The following is a 20,787-nucleotide window of genomic DNA, read 5'->3' as shown; positions in this document are numbered from 1 at the left end:
CTCTCAGACACACACACAGCACACTCACAAGTTTGAACAGCGATTCTTATTAAGCCATGTCTCTAACCTTAACCATGACCAATTCACGTCTTACCTGTAACATGAATGAGGACCTAAGAAATGGTGATTTGACCAAGCTTTGGTCCTAATGAGGACCCTGGTCCTGACAAAACTGGTGCTTATGCTGGAAGAAGAGTGTACACACACACACACACACACACACACACACACACACACACATACAGGTTGCGAATAATGTGGCTTGTGGCCAAGTCATTCTCCCATAATGGATCAGAGTCTGGCAAGACATCAGTGCAGGTTGCCTGGTACTAGACATGTCTGGAGTTGTCAGGTGCTTAAGAAACACCCGCTCAGTTCTCATGGACCAATAATAGAACAGAGACAAAACCATTAACAGGGAAAACATTAAGGTTCTGGGCTGAAAACGATCATCTCAAATGAACCGAATTGATGAAAAAACAACTGACAGCCACCTCGGTGTGTGAGGTGAACAGTTACCTTAACTGGTGATAACAGGAATGAGCTGACAGACTAATCCGCACATCACCTGTAATGTAACCCTGGAGCACAGTGCCTTCCTCTGCTGGTGCATGACAGCTGCATCACTGAACTTGCACAAGTTGTGTTTCCTCTTCCACTGTTATTTTCAGTCTATTATTTTCATTGCATATGCTTCTTGGAATGTGTCTTCCAGATGTGCTTTTAGTAAGTGGAAGTTGTTTTAATGTGTGTTTGTGTGTGTGTGGCTTTAAGAGATGGATTTCAAGTGTAAGTTTTGTGAATGTATCCAATTAGTTTTTAATAGGACAAAAAACATTAAGGGATTATTTTTGACATGTGCTATGATTTTTACATGAGGCAGACTTTGGTGGAAACTGAAAAAAAGTATAAAATTTGGATTTGTAAATGTTTTGATAGGGCCCAGTATTTCTGTAGTAGCACAATATGGATAATGCACCTAGCCATACTGCAATTTCAATAATATTTCAATGAATCGTTCATATCTAACTTTAATGCATTTTATTTTGCCCTCATTAGCCTTTGTGAGTTTGTGTGTGCTGTGCGTGTTCACACGTGTCAGTGCACATGTTGCTTTGTCCGTTCAGAAAATCTTGTGGAATGTTCTGGGTAGGGGGTGGGGAGCCTGCATGTGTGTTGTGTGTTGTGTGTGTGTGTGTGTGTGAACAAGGAGGGAGGGGGGTAGTCATAGACATGTCCAGACTCAGCATCCCCTTACGTTGTGTATGTACACCAGACAGGCCAGGCCTCCCATCCTCTGAATTCATAGGTTCCCACACTATATGATAGTTGGACACAGTTATACTGCATTAAGATTCTCCAGCAACTCAATCATATCAAAGAATACTTCATCAACAGCTGTTGGTCTGAACTCACACTGCAGTTGCTTGTATTTGCTGGGTTTTAAGATTTTTGGATATTTCAGCTTTCATCACAATAAAGAGGAAAACTTGTGCTTCAGAATTCTATCACACTGACATTTTTAATAGTACAAATGACTACATCCATACAAATATTTAAAAAAAGCATTTTTTGTGGTGTCCTAACTGTGTCAGAAATAATCTCTGTCCATACTAACACACCTGAACACACACTGGTCATGTGTATGCAGGTGTAAACAGGAGGCAGGTTGTCAACACAGACGGTGGTTGAATAGTTGCAGAAATGACTATAAATGAGAAACTGTCATTTATAAGTAAGAGCATGGATTACTGAGGTGGAAAGGCCCCTTCACTGTAGGAGCAGAACAACGTCTGAGTGTGGACAGTAGGTGTAACTTATGAATATGAATGTATTCTTAGTATTTGGCCCCATAACATAACCTTACCTGTGCTTCACCCCATGTGTCTAGATAAAGAATACTTTTTAAGAAGAATCTTCTTATTGTTTTATTTGTTTCAATTTGAATTTAAGAAAAAAAAATTAACCAACGTAAACCGAGGGTAAGGAATAATATCTAACATATTTAACATAACAATATAAAAAAATGTACATACATAATTTGAATGATTGAAATAAGGATGTGTGTTGTAGTTGAGCTAGGTGATCTTGATCTCATTGTTGAATTAGCAATCTACCTAGCATACCTAGCATGGCCTGGACTCACAATGTGGATAGGAGGAGTTGTATGTTCCTAGATGGATGGGTTTTCCGCGCAAAACTAAACTAACTGTGTTTGTACGTCTTAAATTTCAAAATCTTAAATTCGACCGGTGCGTTTTTTAAGGATTAACCGCTCCATCCTATTTTTTAACCTCAGTTATTCTTGCTTCATTTGTTCTAGATTGTCTTCACTTCTTCAAAGTTGAGAACCCTTGCTGCCTTGTCTCTCGTTGTGTTAGTGGTATATTGAATTTCAAATCCTACAAGAAAAGTGTTATATTCACCCCAGGCTCTCCCAGGGGAGAAGGCTGAAGAAAAATAGTTTTCTTTGGAAAATGTAATTTTTTTTGTACATTGTATCCCTTAGCAAATTTGAACTCAACCTTCATCTTCATGAAGATGACATAATGGTCAATTCTGCATGAGCTGATATTTATTATATTGTATGAGGCTGTTTATGGAGGGAGAGACTTATTATCAGTAAACAATCTATTCATTGAAACAATGAGAATAGAAATGGGATAGAAATAGGAATTCAGAAATGATCATACATCAACTGAGCTAAGGTCTTAAGGAATATCACATATCAGTTGACACTCCTTTGTGTTTTGTAGTTTACGGGTTTGCTACAGTCTTAAACCTTGTCAACAACCTAATTGAACTCCTCATCCAAGGCAGTAGGATCATTTTTTCAGCTTCTCCTATTTTACATTTTACCGTACCAAAGAAAGAAGGATCATAGATCAGCTTTTGGTTATATCTTAGCAAGCACAGTGGCCTTAGATTTCAGCTGTAAGAATAACTTGTAATTTTTCCCATCATCATCAGTAAAAAATCTAGAATTGCTACTCCCGTAGTATTACTGGAGCCTAGATTTGCCAAACCCAGTCTCTGTGCTATCTCTTACACTGTAGTTCTGCAATAATACGATCATGTTTTTTTTTTTTTACCTATCTTTACCTACTGACAACATCCTGTCATGTTCCAGCTGCAGAAACTCATCCCATTCTGATCATGCATGAAAACGAATTTCTTTAATTTATATATTTTAATATATAATATATTTGTTCATCTGAGTTCAACAGTTGAATTCATTCCTGAGGAAAGCAGAACATTATATCAGCAAAATACAATGACAAATCGTCAAAACAATGGACTCAGCCAATTTGCAGTGAGACTATATATTTGTCCAATCACCCAACCCTACCACACATGCCAATCTTATATATCCCAAAATAACCCTGATGTGCAAGCGCTCCACTGAGAGGACCCAAATGTAGGCACAGAAGCTTGGTCATAGCATGATAATTTAATGCGAAAAAGAAAGAAAACAAAACAGACTTACAGTCTCAGGTGTTAGGCAGTCAGCAAAGAATCAACAGATAAATGAATAAATGAAACTAAAACTGAAACAGGATGTGTAAACAGATGAGCTGACCAAGACAAAGGGAAACACAAAGACTATATACACAAAACAGGAAGGGATAATTGAGCAGTGGTGAAACACATTATAACAGGTGCAGATGATCACAAGGGCAGAAACTTAGACAATAACAGGAAGTTAAGCAGGAGAGACACACAAGAGACAGAGAAACTCGAGAGTGCAAACAACCAAATACAAAACACAAGTGCAAACACAAGCAAAGCGTGGTAATTGTTGAACTGGTCAGAATGGCGTTGTAGATCATAAAGTTGAATTATGACCACTATTAATCGTAGATATTTGAAACTGGAATTAATTAGCTGTTTTCAAAAGTGGCCTGCTGTCAAAATCTGGAGAATTGGCGATGGAGTTTATCTGCAGTTTGCCCGTCACACATTGCACAACGCAGCTGGAGGTTCTCGACACAGACGCCTTTACAAGAGCAACAAATCCTTCACATTATTCAGTCGAGAGATGAACCCACCACCACCACCACCACCACTGACTCACGGTGTGTTCACACATTGACTTCTTCTCGGGGCCAGGGGGATAAAGTCAGCAGAAACTGCGCAGCGACATTTGCATGCACACATGCACCTTCTCTGGGAGAAAATACTGAGCGACTGCAGAGTTTAATGCATGTCTGAAAGCAGCTATTGTAATGCTTCAACTGAATCGTATGGAGTGGCTGTCACTCACAGCTGAATCTGAAAAGCGTTTCCACATTTTGGTCCCAAACCAGTAGTCTAATGAAGTTGTCTGAAGCTACTGCATTTAATAAGCGTATTACTCCTGTTACCAGTGTTTGCCTCTGCCATTTTTCAAATGTTAAAGGGATAGTTCACCAAAAAAATTTAAATTCACTCATTATCTACTAACCACTATGCCGATGGTGGGAGTCCACAGAATGGGTAATAATTGTTGCAGCCGATTCCAATACAGTTGAAGTAACTGGCGACCACATCTTTAACAGAAAAAACAGAAAATGCCTCCATACTGCCCCTGTGGTGTCGTCCAAGTGTCCGTAAGCCCTGACATTCAAGTTCAACTCATAATGGCGTCATTTACACCATGTTCTTAGCCTAAATGTCCTCTGTTATACTCCTTTGGATCTGCGTTCACACACAGGCCAAGTGAATTTCAAGTTCAGGAAACAGTCAGATCCCTGCCTGCACTGGTGATAATGATCAAGCTATTCATAAAAAGCTTCAGCATAATGTTTTCAAGACTATTTGGGGGCCTCTGTGCATATCGAAGATTCAATATCATTTTTGACCATTCAATAAGCGTTCATCTCTAGCTACATTTGTACCAATATTATACAAAGGCAAACTGCATAACATTTGAAATGGATGGTAATTTTATCTTTTACTTCATGCATTATGCAGGAATTAGTAAGATATACCGAGGCATGGCATTTTAATAGGTGAAAGTGTATTTTCAGTTTGTTTTATCGTTAATTATCAATCCAAACTGATAATTGGCCCGGCTGATAATCTATCGACCCCAATGCCTCCTTCCCTATGCTAGCACACTAGTATCTGTGTTTAAGTGTGTGTGTGTGTATATGCGTGTGTGTGTTTATGTGTGCGTGTGTATATGTGTGTGTGTGTATATGTGTCTGTGTGTTTATGTGTGTGTGTGTATATGTGTGCGTGTGTGTGTGTGTGTGTGTGTGAGAGAGATAGAGAGACTGAGTTTGAGCATCTCTCTTTATCAGATTTTGAAGGCATTGTGTAAGAGGTGGGGTTTAGGGTCTGCACAACTGTGAGAACAGAGGGCGTGGAGCCAAACATAGTCAAAACACACACACAGGGCACATTACTGCTCCGCAATTATTTCCCCAGTGTTTGACAGTGTGCCAGAAATTACCTGATAGCAGGTCTCCTTATCTTTCGTTTGGAGAGCAGGTTCACACTTGTAGCCTCAGCTAACAAAGCCCTACCCCCTCACACCACACATGCCCTTACCTAGCCTCCCTGGAGCCCAGGGAATAGGCTGTGACCAATGGGCTCAAGTAGTAATGAAACAAAAGGTATTGTATGAACCCTGTCTGGGTGTGAGGATGTAAAGATGTAACTGTACATTCCTCTTATTTCATGTCCATAAACAAGCAGTAAATACATATATACATATATATATATAATAGTCACAGCTAAATTGTGTGGTGAGAATTCATTTATTACAGTGTAATACCATAAATATTTACATGTAGTAGAAATACAGAATAATTTACATTCCCACAGCTTAATTCCATATCAGTCATGTTCTGTGTTTCTGCCAGAAAAGGTTGTTGTAAGTGCGTCATTGACAATGGGGTACTTCATGGTAATGCTTTATCAACATTGTTGATGAAGTGGAGTCGGCAAAACTAGTATTCTCCTCCTTATTGCCATTAACGCCTTCATTTTGCCTCATGAGGTTTTTGCCACAGCTGGGTGCAAGGCTGTACAAAGGAGGGAAGACTACACACAAGTTTTTAATGATGATTGATGATTTGAAGAAATGAAAAGGAAATGTAAGTGTTGACATCAGAACCAACTAAAACCAAAAGCGGTGAAAGCCAAAAGGAAGAGAGAGGCTGGCTTAATTCCTATTTATGAAGGACCACTTTGTTAATCAGAGCTGTTTTTTTAATTGTGACTATGAAATGACAATGGATATATCATATTAAATTGAATGATTTACACTAGGGTTGGATTATATGCCCAAAAATGATATCGAGGCGACAATAACAAACACTTGCCAAACATTTTACAAATGTGAGGTATAAATCAATTATTTTTTTTATCTCCTCACACACAATTTATGAGCATTTTATAAATAAATATAGATATAGCAGTGCAGTTCAGTGGAAGTGTCCCAGGCCTTATTGATGAGGCCAGCAGCAGTCTGGAAAAAAATGTTTTTATGGTTTGAGGTTTGATGGCCTGCAGCCTCCTGCCAGAGGGAAGTGATTCTAAGAGTCCATGTCCACGGTGGGAGGGGTCGGCCAAAATCTCACCTGCACGCCACAGGTCCCGGAGAGAGGACAGGTTGCAGCCGATCACCCGGCCTGGTCCTTGGCAGTAGCAGCAGCGTACAATATGGTGATGGACTCAATGATGGCAGTGTTACTGAATCCACACATTGGCCCGTTCTAAACAGAAACTCCTTCACTGAATGTATTCACCATGAATGCACATTCATAAAAAAGAAAAATCAGTGTTTCTTCAACACTGTTATTACACCTTAGCTCCTTAAGCTGAGCACTGTGAATGCACACTCTCAGTTTTGTCTCCTCTTAACAAGTATGAATGCTCTGGGTTGTGTGCTGCAAATGCAGAGAAAAATTGTTGTGTATCAAAACGTGTTTTATTTTGCATCTCTGGCCTAAGATTCACTTGTTTCTTGGTTATGGAAATGAATTGGTATGAAAATACTTAGCAAAAAAAATTAATTATTGATAAGTTGGGTCTTTTTTCATTGTATGTATGGCAAACACTGTGGCAACATTACCTGAGGTAGGGGGAGTAGGCCAGCCAATGCTGTTCCTTGTGTAGCTCACATGACTTTGCTGCCTCCCCACTGGAGTAAATGTTTGAAAACTGGTGGAGGAAAAATGTAATCTACATGATATAATGGTCTGCTTTAAGTTACAGCAGAGAAAAGGTTGGAGGGAGAGTCTACAAAAAGTATTTGTTAAATGAAGCACAGCAGTAGCTGCTACATTAATTCTGAAAGTGTTACAAACATTTTGAAGAGCTGGGTTTGGAGAAAATATTTAGGGTTCTGGTCGGGTTTTGTCATGTCAGCCGAACAATGACTCTGCAGCAAACAATAAATCAGCTTGCGTTAAAACAATCTACCCAGAACAATGCCTTTTTACAAGGTGCATGTGAAGCCAGGCAAGCTTGAGCCAGTTAGTTGAGAAACAGAGATCATAATAGGGATAATTGCCCAATATTGTTCTTGTAAATATCCATTGCAGTTTACAAACCGCGCTAGATCAGAGAGGAGAACATATAATTTACTTCAATTTGGAGAATTTGACCACTGTTTTTGCTAAGTCCAAATTCAAACAAAGGCCGAAACTGCTCGTGTGACAGATCACATTCTGATGTATATTCAGAGTAGCTGTAGTTTAACAGGTGACTGGTTACCGGTTTAATAATTAACAACGTTTCCTATTTTCCATGTGAAATTTAAATTGGCATCAAAACCACTGATGATTATTGTGGTGTTGAGCTCATGGTAGAACACAACAGGAGACGTGACATGACACGAACAAGAAGGACATCAAGAGCAAAGTGAAAATAATCAAAATAATTAGATCACTTTTGATTTATTTATTTTTGGAAAGTGCTGCAATGAACTCCTAGAGGAAACATTATGCCGTGATGTTATGTCCAGCATCGACCAAAGTCAGCAAGTCTCCAAGATGCAGACACAGCAAGAGCAGCATTTGTGATGTGTCGTAAATACATGGCAGAAGGAGCAGCAATCCGGTCGGGGCTGTTACAGCAAGAGAACTGTGATCTCTGGCCATAGCTAACCAATGCTAACATTCACCTGTGCCAAATGCATGCCTTAAATAAACACTGATATTTTGTCAATATAAAGTCACTATAGTTTGTGTATCAGTTTGTACGTTTTTTAACAATACAGCGATAATACTGATAATCGTGATACAAAAGTTTCACACTGCTTCATCTCTACACTCATCCCTATCTGACAGAATGCTTCAGCTTCAATAACTGGATAGCATCCACAGTAATGTGTAAGGTTTTAGTTTAACTGATACATTTTCCTAACGACTTGTGTTTTCTTTCTTCTCACTTGCAGCACTGAAGAGATCCTTTGAAATTGAAGATGTGGATGACATACCATCCTTCTCCTCACCTTCCCCCATCTCCTCACCCATCTCTCACCCTTCCCCACATTTCTTCCTCAACCACAATAAAGCCACTGAAGGGAATAGTGGAGACGGCCAGTCCTCTTCGTTAGCCTTCAACAACAACAACTTGGATTCTACAGCTCACCACTCCTGCAAAAGCCTGAATTCCAATCCCAGCCCTGTTCTCAAGGCCCGTACAGTTGTTAGCAGCCTGTCCTTCAACCGAGGAAACATGAACAAGCCCGCCATTCACCATAATGGCTCCTCTGTGGCCAGAGCCTCATCCTTCCAGAGCAAGTTAAATCCCAAAAGTTACTACATGTTTTCTGGTCCTGGCAGTGACAACGACAGCCTTCACAGCTCCTCGTCCAGCCTGGAGTACTCTGGGGGTGGTGGGGTTGCTGTCCCTCTTTCCAAGCTTGGGTCATATCCCAGCCCTCCATCTCACCGAATCCAACCCCAACCACCACAACAGCACCTAGGTGGAGTTGCCAACATGGTAAGCAACTATGGCCTGAAGAAGTTCTCCTCCCATGGGAGTGTTTTCCACACCGAGATGGATCATGGGTCAGGGATGATGCTGGGTGTTCCACATCCTCGGGAGATGAACCATGGCTCGATGCCCACCCTAGATGTCCAAATTTGTGATGGAGGAGGGGGAATAGTGGGTGGAGGCAGGGTGTCTCGAGGGTTGAGTAATGCCAATGCAAATGCCAACTGGAATGGTCATCCTCATAATGACATATCTGTTGTGGTCCCAAAGGTCCTCAAGTCTCCCCAGCCTATGGTCAAAGAGATACCGCGTCTCAACAAGTTTCCCTTGGATCTGGACAGCTTGGTGAGCAGCACCTCAACGTCTCCCACCAAGGCTCAAGCAGGATCCATGAACCCCAAGCCCACTCGAAGGAGCACAGGGGGCGTCCCGCATCACACCAGCCCTCCAACCATTCAAGCCAGCCCTTCAGCCTCTCTCAACAGCATGGACAGTATTTCTGACACTCTGTCCGTATCCCAGCACAATCCCTTATTGCCTTTCTCCCCATGTTCTCCAACTCATTTACAGGGCTCAGTTCCCAACCCAGAGATGAGTTGCTCTCGAATGCTCGTCACGCCAACTCAGAGCCCTAAGCTGGAGGTTGTCACAGGGCCCCAACCTGTTCAGATGGTCCCCATCCTACCTAGCCCTTACAGCTCATCAAGCCCCTCCAGCCCCAGAGCCATTCGGCCTTTGCAGGATTGTGCTGGTGATACCAGAGATAGTGTTGGCTCAATCTTACAGAGGATCGCTTCCTTCTCTCAGCCTGCTGCCACTGAAACTACACAAGCAACAGTTTCCCAGCTCCCTACAGTCCCAGGCAATGGTTGGTTGTCATCTACAAGTGGATGCCCTGTTGTACCTGTGCCAATGCCCTCCAGGAAACAGGGGAAGAGGAATCATGAAAGTAAGATGATCTTTGCAAAGTGCTTAATAAGATGCTTTTGTGTGTGTGATTATTCATGAGATGATCCCTTAGGGCTGAACAGATTCTATTGGTAGGTAAATAACAGTGTTGTTACTTAGAGGTGTAGTCATCTTAATACATGCTTGTGTGTTTTTGTCTGCGTTAGTGAGCACTGCATCAACAAGACCAGAAAACATAGAAACACATACTTAAGCCATCTTTAAACTAGGCCTCAAAACTATTATTCACAGGTGAAGCACTCCTCCACCCTACGCACCTCCAGGGGATTCTGTCTAGAACACTGCCCATGGGCCAAGAGCCCAGTGGTCCCCTGTTGTGGCTGGCTCCTCCCCCCGTATTATGATACAACCCAGTTCCGGTCTAGGATTAAGGGAAGCAACACAGCACCAATTGTGTCTGGCAATTACAGACTTTTATTGTATAACGTGCTAAATGATTTACAAAACAGTGAACAGGGTGACGCCAAATCATAAAACAACATAAACTAAACGCAAGCCCTCTTCCTAAACTTAGTCCCTACTCCACTGACTGACGTCTTCACACAAAACAAAGAAAAACTGCCTGACTGATAAAGCTAACCGACCTTCTCATAAATAAAAAATACATATCGGCCGCCACCCATAAGGTCTAGTAAGATAACAAAAGAGACTGGGTGAAGTGCACAATGAAATAAAGAAAATGCCAACTGCCAACATCCCACAGGGCTTCGAATATTTTTGCCCACAAGGACAAGGGAGCCTGATTGGTCCCTGTCACAATTGGGGGGGGGCAGCCACAACAGGGGACCACTGGGCTCCTGGCCCATGGGCAAACACTGAGGTTGGAGAAATATACACATTTACTACTGGTAAATTACATTAGCAAATCATTGTGGAAAACATTCAGCTGCAGTTTCTGATTTGTATCTAATTCGGAGCATCGCTGTAGCTGATGAAAATAACAAATAACAAATCAACTGTTACAAACCAACAGCAGCTAAGTTTGTGTGTCTATATATACCATGTCTCTCTGTATGTCAGTTTCATAAAATTAGTGTGTAAGAAAAATACCACCACCACTTGGTGGTACTTAGTTTCGGCTGATTTGCAAAATCCAGGTATTGGAATCAGTATCGGGAGGGTAAAAAAGAGACCGTGGTGATTGTTAAAAGCCACCATCTCAGCCCAGATTTAGAAACCTGGCAGGACAAACAAAAACAGGTGATAAAGCAGTTGAAAAAAAAAAAAAATCATAATAAAATTGAGACTGACAAAAAGAAAAAAGAAACAAAATGTACACAAATTTACATTTTCTAAAGTCAAGCTCTTTATTTGGAGATGCACATTTTCAGAAAAAGCTTTCTGTTATACATATAATTGTTCCACCTCACATGACAAAAGAGCGTTTCGTTTGTATAAGTACTTTAATCCCTCCAGTTCACTGTGAAAACTGACAATACATATTATTGAAATATTATTGCATTATTCTTTCTTTGATGCGACAGTCAGTTGTTGATCAGTATAATAATTCAATATATATTCCTGCTGTAGAGGGTCAGAGGATGTCAGTTGGGTGGACGGTCTTTCAAATGCGACCTCAATGCATCTTTGGTTGGTTCACACCTGTTCTTGGAGCTTGTAAGGAGATCGCCTGTGAACAAGGCCATTGCTATTGAATATGTCAGTAAAATGGTCATTTACAACATATTGTATTTAATTTTACACCAAAATATCAGATCTTGCAGTAGCCTATAAGAGCCACTTGTAGTGATTGGGTAATTCATTAATAATATTTACAACTTTTATGGGAAAAGATTATATTAATGTGTGGGATATTAGAAGCTGACATTCATATCTGTGCTGGTTGTTCAATGTCCACACAATCTACATAAATGTTATTTTGCCAGTGCACTTCTGAATGCTGCACATAACAAGCATTCATCTGTCTGCACATGCTTCAGTGCAAACTCTCGGTGCCTGGAAACTCTGACATGAGGGACATGGAAAACATGTCACGAAGAACTGATACACTCGTAACACAAGCGTTCCATTTTGAGTGTGGGTGTTTTTAGCAAATGATGACAGAGCTTCCTTCTGTTTATATGTTGATGTAGATAAGTCAAGGTTTGCAGATGAGCTCAGCTGCCACACCTACTGAACTGTTTCCTGTATTGACCTCCGTCCTTAGCCATTTATCCAAGGTCTGTTGTTTTACTGACATGATTTTCAGTTAATTTCATGAATGGAATGGAAATCATTTGTACATCTATATCATGTCAGTGAGATGTTCCGCCTAGCTCTTGTCCCACTTTGGTCTAGTCTGATCAGATGCCTGGATGTTTACATTAGAATGTTGTTGACTGCAGGTTCAGAAAACAGAAAGCATCTGTTTTAAGGAACCTGTGGACTTTCCCCTCACGTGTTTCAATGTCATTATGGAATTAGTCTAGTTCCTATGAGATGAAAGAGAGATAAAAGAGGGACCCAAGTGTGGCTCCGTTCTCTCTGACTTCCAAGTAGGCTCACTTGACAACCAGAGCGATAAACAAGACTTGTGAGTATGCATTCTGTTTAATGTGTAGTTTCTTCTGGACAATAACTGCCAGGCTGCAGTCTCAGGCTGTAACAACAAGTCAGAATGCACACCAACACAATAACAGGCTCACTCTGGGACACAGGGATGAATGAATATCTGTCTTTTGGTGATGAGTTTGTACATTCTTGCTTGGGAACTGTTTTAAATGGAGTGCTCAGTCATACCCTGCCAGTGAACAACCATGAGTGAGTGAGTGGACAACCAGTGCAACTTCAGACTAATCTTTTAACAACACTTCCATGAGAGCACACACGAACACTGCTGCTGCCATCTGTGCTCACTGTGTAATTAACAGGCTAATGTGCCATAATGGGTGTGCACAGTGAAATGATTGTTTTGTTGGACCCAGTGGTTAACTTAGATTGTTTGTTTCCCATAAAAAGAATAAAAACAAAAATGCAGCCCGGGAGTATTTTCCTGTACTGTCTACTACCTCAGGAGAACTGCACAGACTCCAACAGTAGAAGAAAGAAATGCAAAAAAAGAATAATACAGAAAAAAATAACTTTTCATCAAAATCCACTTGAATTTGTTCTCAATTACATTTTTAATGATTTAAATTGGATCCGTAGTAATAAAACTAAGTATCCAACCATAATTGACAGTCAGTTCTGTGAATTGTACTGTACACACTAGAGTATTGTTGTCTTTGTTCCCCTCGTCACATATATTATGATTCCCTCTTTATATCTGACTCCCATCTCTCCCACCTTAGCAGTGCGTTCTTATCTCTCCCTCCATTTTCCACACCTTGCTTCTGTGGTTTTGCATTCCTCCATCTGTTTACCTCAGTCTTCCATACATGACTGCCAGTAATGATTGTAAACATGCAGTGTGCGGACACCACGAACAACACCATCATTGTCTGGAATCACTTCATTCAGCTCTTCTCTGCTCTTTTATTAATGTTGGCTTTTTGCACTTCTTAAAAGCAATACATTCAGATTCATTTACATGTCTAAATCTTCATCTTGTTTGACTCTCATCGCTTGACTACAAGCATAGGTAATCCTGTATTTGAGAGTGAAAGGGTCTGTTAGGGGATTTTAAAGTTTGGTGAATTCAGGTAAACATTTTTTGCAACTTTGACATCTCCAAATGATTCCCATATCTGTTTTTCACCTTAGATCTACATAGTATACCTTTCTGTGATCCTTAAAATGTTTTCTAACCACACCAGAAGAAAGAATTCCCAGAGGAGACATGACACAGCTACTAGTGTTCTTTGTACCAATAAAGTAAATCCTCCCTGAATTTGATGATGTGGGACAGGTCACTTTGTAATCTGGGTAACTTGTATTAGGCTTTAAAAAAAGCCTAAATCAACTTGCTTTATGTATGCCAAGATCAATATTATCCATTTTTGGCTGAGGGGGTGGAGGGGTCGCCCTTTAGCCAGGAGGGCCACAGTTAGATCCCAGTCTTCCCAACCTGCAAGGGTCCTTGGGCAAGTTACTGAACCCCAAATTGCCCCTCATAGAAAAAGTGCTGCCCATAGATGTACTGTGTGAATGAGTGTGTGAATGGGTGAATGGCAATAAACTGTACTGTAAAGTACTTTGAGTGGTCAATGGTCATCAAGAATACAAAAGTGCTACAGTATATAAATGCAGGCCATTAAGCATTAGGGGAAAAATCACAGAAAGCTGAATAAGAGAATTTATAGTATTCATAGAGATTTCCTTAATTCATATTGACATATAAAAGTATTATTTTTTCAAACACCAGGGACAGACTGTATTTGCCATTAATTCCTGTCTGACAACTGCAGCTACATCTCTAAAGTTTATCCTTTTTTTTTTTACTTCAGAATTACTAAATGCATATTTCCCCTTTAGAGAACTTAAATGACTGCCCCAGATTACCCAAAGCATGATGTTCCACATTATCAATGATGTTTGAAGTCAGACACCTAAAATATCTTTGAAAAAAAAAAACTAAAACACATTTTAAACAACTCAATGCATCTGTTTCTGCACACACATAATTTGATAACAGCATTTATGACAGATTTATATCCTGAACAATAATCTCATGTCACTGACCTTTCCATGCAATTCCAAGGGGAGCCTCTTTTTGTGACATCACCCTCATGAAGTCATGTGATTCAGTCACATAATATCCATGCTAACTAGATTTTCGGAAATAAACAGACTGAAGCTGAGGTGTCCCACATCACCCAATGTCCCAGATTTCCCAAATTCAAACTACCATGAGCTCTTTAAGATATGATGGAGCTTGCTCATGAAGGGCTCGAGTAAGGAAATGTTGTAGTTAAACTGATGGACTTCATGGCAACTTTACATTTTCTTACATTCTAATGTAATAGCATCACTGTGGTACTGAGTGCTAAAACCATCAAATTGAATTACTTCTTTGACTTAGTTCTTTTTTCCAAATCCACTTTTTAAATCTGTGACAGGCGGCAGACGGAGTGTTTGTGTGCCCTTCTGAGCAGCCGAGACAGTTCAAAAACTGCAGCTGAAGGAAATGGCCTGTTGGATCTTTTGTAATGGACATCTTCTATGCTGCAGTTTGTTGCTCTTGCAAGCCACTAGATTGTCTTTCCCATCAGCCCAGTTTCCTGTCCAGTTGTTTGGTTCAAGACCCTGAAATGTGTTTCCTGCATCTGATAAGATTAGCTCACTCTGTTTTTGCTGAATATACGCACACAGCCGAGGACACACAGTGGTGGAGAAACTGACAACATGTAAAAAGGCTTGAGTGACAGAAGAAGAAGAATTGCTCCAACGTGTTTTTTTTAATTCAGGTTCATACCACAGTTATGTTGTGCTTCTGCTCCATGTGAAACCAGCGTCACACATTTTGCTGCTAATAGTCTTCTTTGAAGGCTTAAATGAGTTCCCACACTTGATTACTTGGGTGATACGACTTCCTCCTCAGTGTCATTAGCAGTGTTGGCATCTTTAAAAAGCTTGTATTCAGGAAACGGTCTTGTCTCGTGAGCTACACAAGGCACAGCATGGCTGGTGGTCTGCCACCACCTCAGGAGACATTACCACACTATGTGGTGTATTACAACATACCCAACTAATCCATTATGGAATATGTTGTTTTTAGTTAATTGATTATAATATTCAAAATGGATTAGTTGTATATAGTTAGTTAGTTATATTTTATAGTTATATATATATATATATATATATATATATATATATATATATATATGTGTGTGTGTGTGTATATGCACATATATATATATATATATATACACACACATATATACTCAGAGCAGCGGAGAACAGTCAGCAGCTCATTCACAAGAAGTATTCGACTTTTACTCTCGTTTTATGAGTGTTGTTTGGCACGACTGTCGAGGAATATCTTGTTTCACACATATTTGCTGTGTTGCTGTTTGCCCTGTCAGAAGCTGGTTAGTACACGTCCCAGAGGCAGCTCCAACACCTCTTTAGAGAATGTTCGAGACTAAAGGGTCAGAAAAACACAGGTTTTATCATGGATGTCTCACTCACTCACTGCAGCCATGTGTGAAGGAAGAGAAGGAAGAGGGGGATTTCTGTTGGGAGGCACGTACAGACTGGTCAGTGTGTGTGTGTGTGTGTTTTAGGTAAAGAAGCAGGGGCCTGCAGCGGGGCTTGACTTGGATTTGTTTTCAACCGTTTATTTGACCGAACATGGCAGCCCTTTGGCTCTTCCAATCAAAAGCAAAGCCATGGAAAAGTATAACCCCAGAGTCTACGAGTGGAGGCTGGGGTGGAGGAGGGGCTGAATCCACAGGCAATACTGACACAGTAGCAGTGGAGGGAAGCAAAGGGAGTGACAAGAACTGTTTGGAAATTGTTTATGCGGAGTGCAAAATACAGAATGAATGAATGAATTATTCTGAAATGATAAATGCTCCTGTGCTGACTAATAAATAATATTTTATAATTATTCATAGTGATATGAACATGTGCAATAAAAGCATCGCTAAATAGACAGCCTGAAAATTATGAAGAAGAAGAAATTGAATTAACTTTATTTTGATATGCCATGCACGTTCTCTTCTGTGTTTTGGTGAGCTCTGTGGTTGGGTTGTCGCTCGTAGCACCATGAGTGTAATAAAACCTGTGCAGGAAAAAAAGCCTTTCAGTGATTTTAAAATGGGGAGAAAAGTGATATCTTGAACTCCTTTCTCCCGCCTCTATATGTTTTACAACACCACAGCACAGCTGTAAAATGTAGTTGTGGTGAACAAACTGAAACTAAAAATGAAGCCTGGTGGCTCCAGGCTCAGACAGCATCCAGCTGTTGTAGAGCGGTGTTACCTGCAGGGGATGAATCCACATCAGCACTCAGTGTTTCCATCAGGAATATTATCGAGTTTATTGAAATCTTCCATTTTTTGATAATGAGTTTAGAAGCTGTGTTGACTTTGCTGCTGTAAACGTTATTGTTGCTGTTGAATGTGTGGTTAGTGAGCAGGTTGGCTGAGGAACACAGGCGCTACATGCACACTTGATTCATATGATCATCAATGTTTTCACACGTCACAGATTTTCTTTATATTGTGCATGGCGACCAAATCAGAAACCGAATGATGATGATGATAAAATGAAGCGATAAAAACAACCTTTGGAGAGGGACATTTTATGTTTTTCATGTTGTTTGGCTGTTTTTCTTTAAGTGCTGATATAAATAACCATGTAAACACCTGAGAGTGTTCTTAGAGGTTACTCCTTTAAGTGTAGTATAGCTGTAAGCAAGGCTAAATTGTTTATTCTTATTCTTTACTGATGATGCGACCTGTCACTAATAAGTTGATCATGTGTTCTTTAGTATAATTATCAGAATTCATAATAGCAGGCCCAGACCAAACACAGAGAATCTCAGTCATGTATGTATCCTCGTACCCTGTTTGACCTTTTCTACGCCCACCCCACCCTAACCTACATAGCTGCCATTATACACAATGATTATATCTCCTCTCTACTCAAGAGGGCAGGTCCTTGTAATGTGGCTCTTGGCCTCAGGGGGCCAGCATTCACTTCTAATCCCTCTCTTTAAAGACAGCCAGGGATGATATGAAAGGTTGTGGGATGAGGGAAAGAGGGAAAAAAAGCAAACAAAGACAGACTGGAAGGAAAGGAAGGGATGGTGAAAGGATCAAAGAATTTAGGCCAAATTAAAAGTGTTATGAAATCCTTTTTATCAAACCCGTATGAAGGCAGCTTGTAAACACACAACCAGAGGCACCAAATGATGATGGAGCTCAAGTTGCTTTATAAAGGGGGGAGGGCCTACGGTTTCACATGAGGTGACTCACACGGAGTAACGTAAATGCACAGCTGGACTGGCTGTCAGACAAAGAAGAGAAGAAGCTTGGATCACAACAAACGAGTGAGTCTGACTTCCTGGTCCATCCAGGACATTACTCCACTGTATCTTTTGATATGGAATCTCTCAACAAACAATGGATAGACTTTAGATTGGAACTTATTAGAAAGGACGCTGTGACCTTGGATGTGCCAAGTTTTTTAACTATTAAAAAAAAGAACAAATAACTGGCCCACTGAAGACGTCCTATTCAAAATAAAATACCGAATTAAAATAACAAAAATGAATACTCGAAAACCATGCTAGGAGAAGAAAAGTTCATTATTAACAACAGAACTGTGAGAGCAATTGACTGGAATTGAATTGAATTGTATTTGTATAGTGCCAAATCATAACATACATTATCCCAAGGCACTTTACAAAAGTATAGAGACTCCCACAATGAGAACTCCTTCAGTAACTGGAAGAAACCTCTAGCAGAACCACACTCGATGTGGACTGGTTGGGGTGAGCGGAGAAAAATGTGGACGAGAGGAGAGCTGGTTGGAGAAAAGGGGAGAGAGGAGAGAGGGAAAGAGAGGAGAGAGGGACCAGTCATATCTAAGCTGTTGTAGCTTGTAGTTGTTCACAGAGAGAGAGAGAGAGAGAGAGAGAGAGAGAGAGAGAGAGAGAGTGTCCATGTCTGTAACAGAATCTTATGATCCATGGTGTCAAATGTAAAAAGACCCAACAGGATGAATATAGAGATACGTCCATCATCTGACGCCATGAAAAGGTCATCGATAACTTTTAACAGTGCTGTTTCTGTGCTGTGGATTCTGAATCCTGACTGAAGGTCTTCAAACAAACCATCACATAGTGATCACAAAGCTGGTTATCAAGAGCTTTTTCAAGGATTTCGGAAATGAAGGGAAGGTTTGGTATGGGTCTATAAAATCTGGGTCAAGAGTAAGTTTTTTAAAGTAGAGTTTAAATTAACCTTACCATAAAAGCCTGTGGTCCATAGCCAGTTAATTGGGACATATTAATCTGATTTAATGTGGGACTGTCATCAGAGGAAAAACTTCCTTAAAACTCTTTAGTTGGAACAGAACAGGGTCTAATAGATTAGTTCAGGGTTTAGATCAGGGGTTGGCCACCCATGGCTCTGGAGCAGCATGCAGCTCTTTAGCTCCTATGCAGTGGCTCCTTGTACAGTGTTGTGCATGAACGTGTCATATTTTTTCAGATTTTCGCGAACAATATTTTATATGAGTGACGTTCACTCTCGCTGGAGACAGCCAGTGAACTCACGCTTACGTTAATAATAATTCAGTGAGCGCACGCATCACATCCGCCCCCACTCAATCACTCAGAGCGACACACACAGTGAGATCAAAGCTCGTTCATGAAGCAGCCAGTCAGAGACTTTGTTGAAGAACAGTGGAAACAGTGAAACACAGAGTTTCTCTGGTCACAGCTTCTTCACGATCAGAGCTGAAGCTGCAGTTGGTTTGTATCGAGCTGGAGTTTCTGTTTCCTCCTCCTCTCTGAGCTGCTCTCACTGTAACTAATAAACTCTCATCACTAGTTCATTCTGTTTCCTCCTCCTCTCTGAGCTGCTCTCACTGTAACTAATAAACTCTCATCACTAGTTCATTCTGTTTCCTCCTCCTCTCTGAGCTGCTCTCACTGTAACTAATAAACTCTCATCACTAGTTCATTCTGTTTCCTCCTCCTCTCTGAGCTGCTCTCACTGTAACTAATAAACTCTCATCACTAGTTCATTCTGTTTCCTCCTCCTCTCTGAGCTGCTCTCACTGTAACTAATAAACTCTCATCACTGGTTCATTCTGTTTCCTCCTCCTCTCTGAGCTGCTCTCACTGTAACTAATAAACTCTCATCACTAGTTCATTCTGTTTCCTCCTCCTCTCTGAGCTGCTCTCACTGTAACTAATAAACTCTCATCACTAGTTCATTCTGTTTCCTCCTCCTCTCTGAGCTGCTCTCACTGTAACTAATAAACTCTCATCACTGGTTCATTCTGTTTCCTCCTCCTCTCTGAGCTGCTCTCACTGTAACTAATAAACTCTCATCACTAGTTATCAGGACCTGATCAGTACATGAAGTAACTCAGTGTTTGTTTGATTCCAGAGTTTGTGATGCTGCATTTAAACATCATGAAAAATGTCTCATATTGTGCTCAGAACAACATGAGATGAGACGCTCACAGTCAGGACTGTGTTACAGTGACCGGAGCAACTATGGAGTTTTTTTCCTATCTTTAATCAAGAGTGTAGTCTTTCAGTTCAAGCACATGTTGACTTGTTGAATTTATGTTCAATTTGTGCATTAATTTTCATCAAAACCGTGCCCCTGCACTAAATAGCTCCTGTTTGCACTTAAATTTGCTCTGAAAGAAATCAAACTGTGTGCTTGCACTCTGATATATTGTTGCTCGCACAGATTTCCTGTGCTCCAGCTTCAGCCCTTCTCCACACTCAAGTCAAAACTCAAAAGTTTAGCAGATCACCAGCCAACATGCACCAGCAAAGTCAAGGACCTCAAGTAATTTTTTTTTTTAATTTCAATAGTTTCATAACTGGATTAAACTTTCAAGTTGTTTCGCACTAAAGAAAGTTTTTTGAAATTTAAATTCTTGGAATTCCAATTTATCTGAAAGCAGCTTATGTGACCTCTTCCTGTCTGGAAATTCACCTTTCCAGATGATAACAAGGAGAGTACTAATTCAACAATTTCAGCAACCCTCTGATCTTTTTCTTGTACACCGCAAAATCCGCATACCCAAATTAACTCTGTCAGAGTTGATCTATATGGGTCCACAGCACAAAGTGTTAATTTAACTCTTTTTGGAGAGTTAGTACATAGCACTGCTTAAGTGTTATTATTGACTCTTTCTGGAGTTAAAGTGTAACACTTCATCACTCCAACCAGAGTTAGTTTATCTTATCACTTGTATGTAGTGTTAAACATGAACTCCCTCATGGAATCATTTGTTAGCTATAAGAGT

At 40.4% G+C, this 20,787-nt stretch overlaps 1 protein-coding gene across 2 annotated transcripts in view; it reads left to right on the top strand.

Moving 5' to 3' along the window:
- septin12 (septin 12) overlaps positions 1-20,787 on the top strand; it is a 63,441-nt gene that overhangs the window by 7,895 nt on the left and 34,759 nt on the right. The window contains exons 1-2 of one of the 2 annotated variants that reach the window (XM_069524946.1): positions 5,198-5,294; positions 8,390-9,883. In XM_069524946.1, the coding sequence (XP_069381047.1) occupies positions 5,213-5,294; positions 8,390-9,883 (1,576 nt within the window). In that variant the 5' untranslated portion in view covers positions 5,198-5,212. Of the gene's footprint in view, positions 1-5,197; positions 5,295-8,389; positions 9,884-20,787 lie in introns of those variants that run through there. The other variant, XM_020102960.2, reaches the window with a different exon arrangement.

Source organism: Paralichthys olivaceus, chromosome 5 (assembly GCF_024713975.1).
Source record: "Paralichthys olivaceus isolate ysfri-2021 chromosome 5, ASM2471397v2, whole genome shotgun sequence".
Taxonomy (NCBI): domain Eukaryota; kingdom Metazoa; phylum Chordata; class Actinopteri; order Pleuronectiformes; family Paralichthyidae; genus Paralichthys; species Paralichthys olivaceus.
This window is presented reverse-complemented; position numbering and strand designations above follow the sequence as displayed.